General features: G+C 33.9%; 1 protein-coding gene across 1 annotated transcript; it reads right to left on the bottom strand.

Moving 5' to 3' along the window:
- Positions 1-1708: 1708 nt before the first annotated feature.
- Positions 1709-12071, bottom strand: LOC128205337 (uncharacterized). The gene is made up of 7 exons (XM_052906904.1): positions 11996-12071; positions 9323-9458; positions 7141-7292; positions 6747-6826; positions 4440-4585; positions 2116-2263; positions 1709-1814 (listed from the first exon to the last, which is right to left on the bottom strand). Exons 1-7 carry the CDS (start codon positions 12013-12015, stop codon positions 1795-1797), a joined length of 702 nt encoding a protein of 233 aa, XP_052762864.1. The 5' UTR covers positions 12016-12071; the 3' UTR covers positions 1709-1794.
- Positions 12072-15211: the final 3140 nt, after the last annotated feature.

Below are 15211 nucleotides of genomic sequence, written 5' to 3'. Positions count from 1 at the left end.
CGCGGACACGGAAACAGCTGTGTCTGTTTTTTTCTAGAGACCCTACATGTATATCATTCCACAGTATAGGTATAAATGAACTACTAATTTTTTACTAAACTAATTTTTTTAACTAATTTTTTACTAAATATCTAATTATTCATTGTCAATAGGTCCTGACCTTAGATCGACAATTGAAGGTAGTTTGATTGAAGCGGAATTAACCCATCGGAGACCCAAAGTGTAGTATAGATCATACCTGCGGATTCTACGACAAAAAAAAGTACACTGGGTGTTTGAAAAGTTTTCTTCTTTTTGTGTGTTGATAAAAGTGCTAAATATGCAAATTCGATCATATTTAATATATATATCACACATTTTTTAGATGAAGGAAAGTCTTATGGTGTTATTTCACCTGCAATATATGCCATAGAGTGGGCGCATTCAATACATGGTTAAGAGGATCAAAGAAATGATTCAGTTGTGAAGCATTTGTCTGATACTGCGAAAATATTTACATCCAAGCCTAGGAAAAGAATAGGCGTCATTGACGTTAATGTGCTTTATGTCAATATGTTTTCAAAGGATACAACAGATATGTTTCTTGTTTGTGATTTTTTTGTTTTTTTGTTTATGTCTTTGGCGTTTACCCTGTGCCATAAAATGGGGTTTACGTTTAAACTTTTGGCTACTGAGCCTGTTTCTGTGGATTTTTACATAAATATTACCAACGTCTTACTAACGTTAGATATTTAGCTATGTTTCTATTACTCTACGCTGGATTTTTGCGTTTAAATGGCATAAGTAATTTACATCGTTTAGATACAACATTTCAAAACGATCACATTATTGTTAAAATAAGACCAAGTATGACTTAGAGACAGAATCAAAAAGTATTGATAGCGAAGGGCAGTACCAATATGTTGAAACATTATATGGAAATTTCTGGCTTGTCAAGTACTTCCGATGATTCTATATTTAAACCTTTGTTAAATCAAAAGGGATTCATAAAAACAAAAAATATGATAAAGTTTTTATATGTAAAACTACAGAAACAAGCTCAGTAGCCAAAAGTCTAAACATAACCCCTTTTAATGGCATAGGGTAAACGCTTAAGACATATAGAACACAAACACAAAAATTCACATCATATGCTTATACGATCTTGTCACTAAACAATGCATGGCTTCGGTTTATTTAGCCATGATTTTATTCTAACAACATGGTCTAATCGAGTAAAAGATCCATAGTTTAATTGCAGTCGGTTTTGAAATAGGGATTTCCATGTGATGAATTCGTTTACATCGTTTAAATCATTATTGAAACACAAAATGTGGCTACTGGGCGTTTCATTGTAATTTTCATTGTACGGTTACAAAAGCAAATGTGTGTGCCAAACTTCATCATCTGACTTTTATCTCGAATTTTTATCACCGTTTCCTTCACAAGATGATGAAGCAAGTAAAGGTTGTTTTCGCGGATTTTTTTTTCTCTATTATAATTTATACTAAATTTCTAGTGATTGTTATTCCCTGGCTGCTACACTACTCTTGCGAGTCTGCTTTTTTATTTATTCAGGATTCTGTCTGACAAAAAGAACGTTACACACAGACGTTTTGAGCTTGTCAGTTCCATCCAAACAAATAGAAACGAGAGTCATTCAGTATCCCTTTCTATTGCATATCATTAAAATAGGAAACATCATTACCAATTTTATTTGTAGAAGATAATTTAAGCATGAATGTTTTGTTTACACGTTTGTAAACAATGCAACACGACGGAATCTTCCGAGTAGTGCTTGTTGGTCGATAATCTTTACTGAGGGCGGGGACACTCTGAAAAAAAAAAACCACAATACAAATATGTTTATGTTTGATCGATTTCTCTAGGATTTATACCGCGTAAAACCATTTATTTTTCAAACATACATTAATCGTTTTTGTTTATGCTTAGAAAGAAATTTTAAAATCATATGATAGATCCATGATCTAACATATTGGATATTTAGCTTATCTTGACTCAACACGGGCAACCAAATTATTCTCTCAAAACAACAATTGTCAACATTCCGGTCAAAATTCAAGCCTTTTTCTTTCAGGGGAATCCTTTGAAAAATGAATTCCAAAAACAGAATACCTTCCCTACGCAGGGGATGCCACTGCCATTCGACCAACTTTGTGCCGAGGCAGGCCCGAATAAGCCGGTCAATCTTGCACCAATCTGTTCCGCTGTAGTCAGGATTCTCGTCCAAAAATCCGTCGCCATCGTCGTCTACGCGATGATCCTTTTAAAACAAATTTAATTGCATAAGAGATTCATTATACACCTTTCATTGTCACTTTAAAAAAACCCACTTCAGATTATTATTTTGATGAATGTTTCGCTAGAAAAACAATATCACAGTTTTAAAACTTGAATTTGATATTGTTCAAACCTAACAGTTTCTATTTTTTCCTGTTTGAAATCACCATCTTTATTTGAATACCATAAGACGTAAAAACAAAGACACAACAAGCAGGAACCACATTATGACAGCATATTATACATGTATACATTTAATAGTTGTACGAATATGGACTAAGGAACTTTCTCTATGCGCTTGAGGTATGATTGCTGGAAGTGTTTTAGTAAAAGGTTATTAATCAAGTGAGATATACCAGGCCCCGATTTCTCGAAACTTCTTATGCTTAACAGGCTTAAGTAGCTTATTTCAATTAGCTAAAATACAGACTTAAATTGAACTTTTATGAAAAGAAAATTGTTTATTGTGGTTTATATAAATTTAATTCCTACCTAAATTATAAAAGTTCTTAAAAAAGTAAATATTTCGCAAATTATTGAAAAGCAGAAATAGCCAGCTTAGCTTTATCCTGTAATTAGGGCCCATGAGTGAAAGGGATATGTTTGTCCTACGTTACTGCGACTTGAAAGTCTGTCATCTTTTTTCTATAGCAAGTATTTCTGCTGTAGTTGCTATTTTTTGATGCACAAATTATGCTCAAGAAAGCCCAGGGCCAGTATTCAATATTGATCTTATCCTTATCCTTAGACATGCATCAGTGATTCCATTCAGCCTATTGGTCAGGTAAATATACAGGCCAATCAAAACATTTAGTTTCTAATTTTAAACTTAAGTACAAACTTAATTAACTATTGTAGTCAAGCACCTTTGACACTAAATGTGCAAAAAAGCATGTAATTGAGAAATGCGACATCTCAAGTTTTTTTGTTATAGATGATTAATAATAAATAAATGGTTGCTAAGAAAGTCAAAAGCTCATAACAAAGTTATTGGTTGCTATGGATGAATGTATTTGGAAATGAAGTCATTGAATGTTATGGAAGCACTTGGTTGCTAAGGAAGCAAGTGGTTGCTAAGGAAGTCATTTATTGTAAAGGAAGTCAAAAGTTGCTATGATTAAAGGTACATGCAGTTGCTTACTGCTACACGAGGCTACATTCTAAATACTAAGGTTGTATGCATTGCGGTTTTCGAAAGGATTTTCAAATAATTTTTTTTCATAACCTGGGACTTCCGGGACGTTGTCAGCTTTGACCCAAGGAGCATTAATTGATGATTCTTTTGCAAATGGCCACTGCATCAGGCTACATACCACATACCAATGTGTGAGACATGGGGTTTCAGGGAAAACGATTTTCAGATATAACCGTTAGTATATATATATATATATAAATCATTGATCCCCGAGGCAGGGACATAATTTAAACAATCTTGGTAACCGGCCACTACCAGAGGCGACATAAAAAATATCAAGAGTCTTGGTCTTTCGGTTTCAGAGCAGATTTTGAAGACTATCTTCACCGCAAAATATATATTTACGGAAAGTGACGATCTAAAAATGTATATATTCTTCAGGTATTTGCCTATCAATTTATATTGGTTTACGGATGACATACTCCGCCCTGAACACGTACAATTGGCTAACTAGCATGCATCTGATATAAGCTTTTCTGGTTCACAAAACAAAATCAGAGGCATCATCCTGCAAGGAAAGGAAGTAGTCCTTTCATACACGTCCCGTACAAGGATCGATCTGTTAGGTCGTCTTCAATATGTATATGAAAAACTACAGAAACCAGCACAGTAGTCGAAAGTTTAAACATAAACCCCGTTCAATGACACAGGGTCAATACCAAATACTTAGAGCAAAGAAACAAACAATCAAAAACCAGAGACATGGAACAACAGCACAAAACTCCACAAACAACACAGTTCATATATACTATATATATACTATATAAAAGAATAAGGGGTGACTATCATTGATTGTCAGGTGCCGCCTTGGAACGGTCAGTTAACTGTACATTTACTGGGGGTGGGGTGGGGGGGTGGGGGGGTAATTTAGTTTGTGTACACAACCTTCCTATTTTCCCAACAATCCCGAATAAAGTAAAAACGTAAATGGTAAACCTATCTAAGTATTATAATATAATGTTACCCGAATAAGGACAAACGCAGCACTATTGTAACACCGGCTGTCTGGAATAATTTCCGGTGCGTCACAGAACACTCTGACAAGATAGTTTTCAGGGTCACAGCTCATCAAGATTTCTGAACGCAGTGTAGGACTTGACTTGTTGGCAACTGAAAGTGTGTGCAATCATACAACAAATGACATAAAAATCCATTTTTTCTTCAACAATAGTTACTCCCTTTCCACAGGATCAAACTCATGTCACAATATTTTTAAGTTTGTATAATTTCTGCAATATTCAATACTCATTTTAAGAATTTTGAGACTTGAAAACATTTGTCTGTACAAGATCTTTAATCAAGATAAACAACCACCAGGATGATAAGAATTTGTATAGAAAGCAATCTGGCTTATTGTAATAAGACAATACAACGTGATATGCCCTATATTTTTTAAAAATATTGGAGCAAAAGTGTTGCATTGGTGAGAAAAAGTTCTTTTATAACGTACGTGTATCATATTTGAAGTAAAAGTAAAATCAACATACATTTAAAAACAATTGCTAATTGATAATGTGTTTATGCCATTCAACTGGTTGAACACAGTTTATTTTCGTCGACATGCTTGGACATTGAATACTATCCCTTTGACAGTGTAAACGATTGCCATCAAGCTAGGTATCGCAAGTAAACGATTGCCCTCAAGCTAGGTATCGCAAGTAAACGATTGCCCTCAAGCTAGGTATCGCAAGTAAACGATTGCCCTCAAGCTAGGTATCGCAAGTAAACGATTGCCCTCAAGCTAGGTATCGCAATAATTCAATGACCCCCCCCCCCCCAACACACACACACGCGAGCACACACGCACACGCGCACACGCACACACTGTTAAGTCTTATACTTGTTTGTGTCGTGTATTCATATAAATGTTACATACCTTCAGACAAAATTGAACTCGAATAGATTATCATTACAATACATATAGCCCGGAATTAACATAACTGGGTTTTCCCATGCCGGTACAAATAAAAGGTGAAGTTCTAGCTATTGAAATGCATGTAACAGTCCAGTGACTCTATTGTTTCCAAAGTAACGTGTATATATTACAACGGTTTAATTTTCTTTGTACCGGAGGATTTGGTTGGGAAAACCAGTATAGCTATAATTCCGGGCTACAACTATTGTTTCTACATTTCAAAATTTCGCAAAATTCGAAGATCTATGACATTTGCAATGTTAATCATATAGTGAATCATCCTTAGCGTACATTCCCAACCGATCAGGTTGGAAAATGGCCTTTCATAAGTCACTTTATTTTATTTTAAATATCAGCAGTATAGAGTACTATAATTATTCCCCTTTAAAATGCTTAAATGACAACCCAGGTTTTATCGCTTAGTCTGTTTTTGTCGAATCTCTTTGGAATGACTTTCTTTTTAAAAAAAAATATAATGACCCTTTTTATTCGTAAACACTGTAACCGTAATCCACCGCTTTACCTCAAGCAACTTGCAATTAACTGTTTACATAGATCTTTGACTACAAATCAAACTTATTTAGTTATTTTATGTTTATTTACTCGTATACTCAATTGTAAAGGCATCTTTAAGCTGATCTCTGCATGAGTAAAAACATGTACGGATGCCAGTTTAAAGACCAATGGAACTTGGCCATTTATGGCTTTTAACCTGTTACATATTTGGTGAGAGGCGGACAGATATAGCACTCGTCTACTAGATTTATGGTGTACTCAGTGACTGGGATTTTTCTCTGATGATAAGTTAAGTCATCAACACGAAAACGTATACAATTTGGTCTTATTTTGGCGGAACAAAATTAGAATCTTTCGAAAATTTCATCGAGTATATAATTACATTAAAATGATAGGGAAAAACAGGATAAGACCATGTCCACTGGATATATATTTTATCTCAAAACTATCAAAGGTTTCCCAGTCACTGCATTCGGAACTCCTCGGCCATTTTTTTCAAAAACAACCTCGGATGTATGCAGGTACATCAGTTGAAGTAGTTCGTAATATTTTGAATTATATCATTAATTAAATGTAGTGTTTTAGAGTTGTATTTATTGATCTAAGTTTAAATTGATTGCCATTGAATTGTATTATTGCAAACATATTTAAGAATCCCAAGAGTAATGTCACAAAGTTTAACTGCTAAATAAAATTACTACGCGATCTACTTGCAGCGGACTTAAACGTACCACTTTTTGAGTATGTAAACCGTCCAAATACATCCGAGGTTGTTTTTGAAAAAAAAATTGCCGAGGAGTTCCGAATGCAGTCACTGATGTTCTTTAATGAATATATTACAGCCTCCAATTGGATGAAATGCTGCTTCTCGGCAAGACGCTTGAGGCCAAAATTCGTCCATCACAATGCATCTGTTTTCCCTTGAAATAAAACCATTAATGCATCTGTTTTCCCTTGAAATGAACACTATAACATAAATTTCACATTTGAAATACATTTTTTTGTACATTAGAATGGTCTTGTTTTCACACAAAAGAAAAAAGAAAAACAAAAAAACTGGAGTGGTTTATTTTATACAATTGAACAACAATACATCATCAACATTTTACAAAATCATACAACTTGAGCATAATTGACATAAAACGTAGTTCGCCTGCATTTAAATTGCATGCATACATGTATTGGCGAATGCCGCTGTAATCATTAGATTTTTCATTGATGACTGGATACGAACCAAAACGAAGAAGAGCGATGTACTCTTCCGTCCGGCACGATGGTCCAGAGAAAGTTTGCCCTTTCCCCAATATTATTCGGCTCGAGTAAATCAACTCCACCAACATTGCCAGCCGCCATCACATACGCAGATGTATAATAGTTTCCAGCAACCTTGCATGTAGACAAGTGATAAAGCAACTTGTTAACGTATTTTGAATTGACAAAACAAAACACAAACAAATGAGTTATTTCATTTGATTTTTTTTGGATAAACAAAAAAAAAACATACACTAACTGATACTTTTTTAATTTGTTTGTAAAACCATTCTTAAAGTCATTCCAATATATCAATAATGCCACTAATTCTTTATGGTAAACTAGTGCATTTTCTGTCATAATTTTAACACTGGAGCTCTTATTGAAACTTTCAATGACGTTTCACCAATGTAACATAGCGTAACGTCGTGAAGCGTGTATTGGGGATCTGATTTTAATGAGATTGCCAATGTAACAAACGTTATGTTCACATTACACATGAAAAATCACTTGTTTCGATGTCTGATCCTAAAACACGTAAATGAGCCCCTTCAAGCGCACGTGCACAGGAACATCGTTGTAAAAGTCATAAAAATCTATGTTTGTTTTTGATATCGCTGATAGGATTATATAGATAATGCTAAAATTATAAAGTTGACCAGTAAGCTCAGTTGGTAACACGCCTAGCATATAACCGAATTAAGTTGGTTTGATGCCGGCTGCATTTTTCGGATGGATTTACTGTTGTATTTTTAAGCCCAAGTTGTACTTTAATGATTTGTCTGTGTTACAAGAACTGGCCAAAAGCAAAGACACCATTTGAAAGCAGAGTTCGTGAATGTTTTTCTATATACGCATGCACATTACACATAAGTTTGTATTTGTTATGTTCACCAAAATAGATAAAACTACAACTTTAATGCAATATATATATCGTGTTAATACGAAAAGTATATATAAACATGAATAAATGCAAATTGTAAGCTTACTCGATATGTTAACTGAACAAAAGCAATTTTGATAATTTATCAATTTTATCGCTATATTCATTTTCCTTTCATTTTTCTTACATTATTTTATTATTAAAACGTGGTAGAGCAGACTATTTAAGGGAAAAAAACACAATCAGCTGAATGTTACGTTTTGACCGGCTTTCAATAGTAAATTAAACTTATATATGTATGAAAACATCCCTTCTTCCGTGCATGCTTTGGATTTCTTAAATGTATTTTTCTCAAGCATTTTATATGCTCCATCTCAATTGTTCCGAAAGTAAAACGGATAGTTCACCTTTCCCTCAAAAATATTATTTAAAAACTGCTTTCATGACCCTCAATGCTGCAGCACCTGTTTCTTTACAAGGTTTTCGTCTAGACCTCAGCCAGGCATACTCCTTTCACATTTAGTAGATATCTTATAGGGAAAACGGTCCAAGACAGCCTTATATCAGTATTAACTCAGGTGAGAGTAAAATAACTGGTCATTATATGAGTTACTCAGTTACAAATCTATCTACGCTATTGTTTTGCTTTCTCGCTCTTATCTGAAGACTTATTTTAAGAACGCGCCCACACCGTGTTTTCAGGGTTTTTTACGTTGTAACGTTAACATTTTGCATGGATGGAATCGCATATGTAAATATTCTTCTTCTTTAATTTCAGACTATGTCTTAACCGAGGTCATATACCCGTTATAGACCCATGCCTCCGTCAATGCGATCGCTAAAAGGATTCAAATTCAAATTGGTCTAGAACGATCAAAATAGTTCTACCAATGAACGAGCCAAATAGCTCGTATCGTGATCAATCGAAATAGCTCGTATCGTGATCAATCCAAATAGTTCGTCCAATGCACATGACCCCAATTTCTCGAAACTTCTTAAGACCCTTATAACAGGATTAAGGTAAGCTCACTATTTTTGCTTTTCAAAAATTTGCATTATATTTACTTCTTGAGGAGTTTTTATATTTAAGAATAGGAGTTAAGTTTATGATAATCACAATTAACCATTTTTCATTATAAAAATTCAATTTCAGGATGTATTTTGAGTTATTGAAAATAAGCTACATAAGTCTGTTTAGCTCAAGAAGTTTCGAGAAATTGGGGCTCTGTTCTCTTATAATTCATTAGACATTTATTGCAAAACAAAACAAAGCCATACTTACTTTTGTTTTAAAATCATCTTGTGATAGGAAGCATTTTTCAGGAGGAACCTGGATATAGTCGACATATTTGTGGGTTGCCATAGCATAAGCCGGAACGATTAAGAACACTAGTACTCCCAGGTTGACACTTTGTGACCTTGAAATAGTGCAGGGAAATTGCCTTTTTAAGTTGAATTATAAGGCGCTTAAGGGCCGGCCACAATGCAAACAATGTTTGAAAGTCCAAAATTTAAAATGTTTAAAAATCGATTTTATTTAGTAAGAGATTCATTATTTAACAAGCACAACTCTAATATCCGTTGCAACATGTAAATCTGTAATTAGTAGTTGAGCATATTTTTACGAAATAAGATTTCCAATAAAAAAGCATTTACGTTTTCCCGGAATTGTCTTTATACGAAATGAATATGATCAGAGTCATATTTATCGGAACTAGTCAATAAACAATGTCTTGATGCTTTGTGGTGATTGCAGCTATTTTAAAAAAAAATGTTTGCATTTTTGTAACCAGGAAATGAATTTAATCCACCATTTTTCAGATTTTTTTTAAATAACTTTTTGCACATGCAAAGGCGTTATTTCAGTGTCAACAATGACTTAGATGACATCACAGTTTGTATTTTTTGACAGGCACACGGTTTAATTTTGAAGGTAATACCATTTGGGAGTGGCTAACAATTATCCGGTTATTCTTCGTGAATAAGAAACCACGGTCGCTTCGCTGTCTTCCGTTTCTTAGGTTACAGTGTGTGTATACCACGTGATAAATTACATCATATATATGCTACGTCAGAAGGCAACATTTTGCTAAAAATGAAAATTAAATCAACGATAACTTTTTAAAAAAAAACCAAAGGGCAGTCTATGCCTCTTAAAGAGCCCCGCATTTGTTTTATCACCGAAATTTGATAAAGCCATTAGTATCATCAAACACTTCGACAAACCTGTTTTCAAAATCATGCATTGACAGTGCTCCGTCAGACGGCCGTATTGTGAAAAGGTTTGTCGAAGTGTTTAAAGAAACTAAACTCTCAATCAAACTCTGGTAAAAGACCGAAGGCAGGGCTCTGTAAGCGACGTAGACTGCGCTATCTTTCATTTAAAATGGTGAAGAAATAATGAAGTTTTCTGTGTTTAAAGTCTTTTTTCAAATCAAAATATTGCCTTCCGACGTAGCATTTATGACGCAATTTATCACGTGGTATACACACACTGGGTTACTTATTCTCAAGGAAATTACTTTATAAACGCTAACCTATGCGTAGAAACCATAATAATACTTATATAAAACGCTTCTGATAAAAATATACCAATCAAAATAGATATAGGTTATGTTTTGTTTTAAAATAAACACATACAGTTCTTGGATTTCCCTGTTATATTTACTTGTTACAGACCACGTTATGTATTGCTATTGTAGAGCGTTTATCACCATATACAGAACAAACATAATATTGATATATGAAACAATATGGCGTGATTTATATTCGAAACAAGTTTGAAAAAAGAACTCCAAAGATAAAATGTAACAAGAACATAAAAAACTAATCTGAATTTGGTGAAACTGATTATGTTAGGAATGCTGAATTCGGCAGTCACCCTCCCCAGGAATCGAGCAAACCGATGGCATGTATTTCCAAGGGCAAGTGCGGAAGAATGCAAGATAAGAGGTCGGAATCAGATTTGTTGTAAATCATGACAGAAAATGGCATAGTTAATAAGAAAATAATTGTATATTATGTACCTAAATAGAATCATACAAATATCTAAAACTAAAAAGTCACTGGTAGTCAAAAGTAAGATGAGCGACATGTCAACTATTTCATTATACATGTCAGGCAAACAATATATGGAATCTTTTTTACTTACGTTTGCCTTATCAGAATAGTTCTATATAAGCACATGCGACAAAATTCAAATTTCCGAAAAAAAGTCTCCTTAACTATTCCATTCCAAAACCTCTTCTCACTCCGGCTGGTCCTTTATTCAAAGAACTAGCTTTTTGCATAAATATTTTTATCATTTGATACCAGTGTACATTTTAAATTGGTGTTATTATCCTTAAATATTCGTTTGGGCTCGTGCCAACATATTTAAGCCAAGAAATTTTATTTACAAATAATACAAAATACTCATTAAGGTCCACTACCCACAGTCTCATATCAGATATCTGATATCTGATATCAGTTCACTTTGTTTCAATACTATCCTCTGTGTCACTTTTCTCTGGAACATCTGGGGCATTATTACAGACACATTTTATCTTTAAACGCACTTCGACCTGGTGGGACCCAATCAGTCCCGATTAAGCCGTTTTAATAAGGCTTTAATAAATGTACTCATAGGTGGTAATTTTAATGCAATGAGTGTTTACGATTTAAAAGAAATTTGGCGTGTTTTTAACCTCACGACAAATGTTTACATGGCACTCAATTACAAAGCCACCAATATTCTGTAGATTGGATTATTTCTTGGCATTAAGGCGAATATAGTCGTACCTTACTTACATTTTCTAAAAAATCGTTCTATGGCAACTTGTTTTTGCACCACAAGACTACTAAACTAAGAAAGATAGCTGCATTTTCTATCGAGAAAACAAATACGAGTTTTATACACAAATTTAATCAAATGCGACAATTGTGTTGTTTTTTTCTTATAAAATGTAATACGAACATTTTGAAGACGATCAACATCCTTTGCTTTCACACTCCAACATATAATGTTACATACAATTGTATGCGGGATAAACGCATTGAAATGAATTCGCCGTGAGCATTACGTTAAAGGCACCCGCTTACATATCTTGTATCAATTCAATTTTGATATATTAATATGTATGCACTGTGCTGTTTGTGGAGTTTTGTGCTGTTCTTCCATGTTTCTTGTTTATGCTTTTTTTGTGTTTGTGTTCTATGTCTTTAACGTTTACCCAGTGGCATTAAACCGGGTTCATGTTTACTTTTTGTTACTGAGCTTGTTTCCGTAGTTTTTCACATAAGCATTGCTATTAAAAAGTGTTTATATATTCTGATGCTCGGGGTTTTATGGGACATGCTTGCGTAGATCATCTATGTTATCGATTCCAAATGAAATGGTTGTATTCTGAAGTCATATGCTAAAAACTTGAAGGACCAGACAGTTAAATATTTTGATTTTATTAAAGAATATACATGCACGTTCAATACACTTCAGATAATTTCACAATAGGTAAACTAAGGCTTAAATTCCAAAGGAGCCGTTTTCTTTTATAATCGTAACTCTTTAATTTAAAATGAATACTAACTATTGTTTCAGTACGATTTCCACATTAATAACAAAATTAAAATTGTTAATTTCCAACCATTTAGAACTAAAGGAAGTCCCTTTAACTTCATTAGGATCAAGTATATCGATTGTTGAACAGTTGTCTGATATGACGCAGATGCATCCTTCTATCTATGTAAATCTTAAACCCACTCAGTATATTGAGTGTTGCACAGTTGTCTGATATGACGCAGATGCATCCATCTATCTATGTAAATCTTAAACCCACTCAGTATATTGAGTGTTGCACAGTTGTCTGATATGACGCAGATGCATCCATCTATCTATGTAAATCTAAAACCCACTCAGTATATTGAGTGTTGCACAGTTGTCTGATATTATGCAAATGCATTCTACTGAGAAAAAAAAACTGATGGTCAAAGGCAAGAATCCACGAACAGCGGAGACACTCACCAACATGCGTCTGAAACATAAGTATCAGACCCAGTCTCTTCGTGATGCCAGTGCATGAGTTTGCCCATTATATGTGGTACATATTTACCATATATGTTGTATTAGGACAGAAGCTAACGTTTGAAATATGAGATTGGGTGACATTCACTTTGATCTTACGTTGAAATAAGCTAGGAGGTTCTTTGAATGAACTTCAACCGAAAACAAGGGCTGGTGAATACAAGGTTTGATGGTGTTTTGATTATTATATTTGTTTGTAAGATCGTTATATATTTCAACGAGTGGGCACAAAAAGTTTTATTTCAAGTGTGACGTAGCCACGAGTAAAATTTTCACTTTGTTATTCTCGAGGTTATATTTATTGCTACCTTTAACTGACACAAACAATTTTTCTCCTCATTATATATATATATATATATATATATATGCCTCCATTTGGAATAAAAAGACATTTGATAACACTCTATTATAAAAACGTACCAATTGGTATGCGCACGTAACTTCATTTCAGAACTGACATCGTTGAAATTGTGACATAGGCCTGAAGCTAATGTTTGATTTGAATTTGAAAGAGAACGGACTTAAATTGGAACAGTCACAAACTTCATTCTAATTTCACTGAAAAATCTCTATAATTCAAAAGGTTATACATTTTAATAACAAAAACAATACAGATATTTGCTATTAGTATATGCCTATCAAATTCCTTTTCCAAATCCAACAGTGAAAATACAGCACGCCGTATTGAAAAATCCGTATCATGATACTGTCGTTTTCTGATTCCGTATCATGCGAGTACCGTGTGTAATCTCGGAACTACTTCCGCGTTGCTAAAATATAGCGTGACCAAAAAAGCTGGTAAAACCTGTCAACTTTTAAATACATTAAATTAACTAACTTGACTCACGCTCCAGAAGCATGTTCCTGCGGTCTCTGGGCGTGCACGTGTAGTATATTTTGTGTTATTAACGATATTCATTGTCATAATCATACTCGAATAAACCTAAAATAAAAGTTTGAATATAGCATTCGATATGATTTTAAATTTGTTACGATAGCGCGAATATATGCAAAAGCTTTAAAATATAATTACACTGTTTGTAGTTTTTATTTGAGTTTAAAAAAATAATTATTTTATTTCTTGTTCTTATTGTTGTTGATAGGACATCAAGCTTGAATAGCAAAGAAATAAACGAATAGAAATCCCTTTACCCTGCTTATAAAGAGCAAATACAATAATGTTAATATGTATTACCATATATTTTTTTTCGTATTTGATGTAGGTGCAGAACTATCACTATCAGGATTGCGCTTATATAAGGCCTAAAAAGTTTGTTTCTGGTCACCAGATCGACCGTACTTTTTAAAGCCCCCCCCCCCCCGTTTTTTCCCAAAATCGATTTGTTTAACCCCGAGTCCCGGGAAATCGGTGCTGATGACGACAAATTAACCGTGCTACCCGACAAAGATGTTTGAACAGGGCTTTCAATTGACCCGAGCTCCCGTAAAAAAAACGTTTATGACCCGATAATTCGCAGGTAACCATCATCTTTGACCACAGGGAATTAAAAAAAAATCGTTCCGTTACATAAGTTAAAATTTTGATTGCTTCGCCATTTTTATAAAATAACAGTGTAAGGATATTGGCAAAAGGAACGTTGAATGTTTTTGTTTGCTTCCGGAAGAATTCTTAAGTGAAAATGAAACTGAAAGTTTAAGCTATAGAAATGTCATCTTATATTGGATTTTAACAATGATGTGTTGGATTACAGAACAAATAATACAAGCAAAATTCCTGTTTTACTCAACACTTACCAATACAACTAAGATAACATCAACATATTTCGTCACACTCCGTAACAAATCGCTACGAACATCTAACGTAATTTGGCGGCCAGAACCGGATGTTGCTATTTTTAGTAACGGAAGGTCTTTCCCCGCTATTCATCTTCATTGATGTAATTGCAAACTAGATTATTTATGTTTATGTGTTCAATAAATACAACTGGTTATTTTTACAACAAACAATACTTATTTTGTGTCAAATATCAATGAATCAACATTTGATCCTATTAAAGGGAGCTTATAGTGATGTGCTTATGCTGGCAGTCAATACATTTGACGTTCCGATCCAAATTAAGATTTATTAACCAAAAAAATCACTACTTACCG

This window comes from Mya arenaria, chromosome 10 (assembly GCF_026914265.1).
Source record: "Mya arenaria isolate MELC-2E11 chromosome 10, ASM2691426v1".
Classification (NCBI taxonomy): domain Eukaryota; kingdom Metazoa; phylum Mollusca; class Bivalvia; order Myida; family Myidae; genus Mya; species Mya arenaria.
This window is presented reverse-complemented; position numbering and strand designations above follow the sequence as displayed.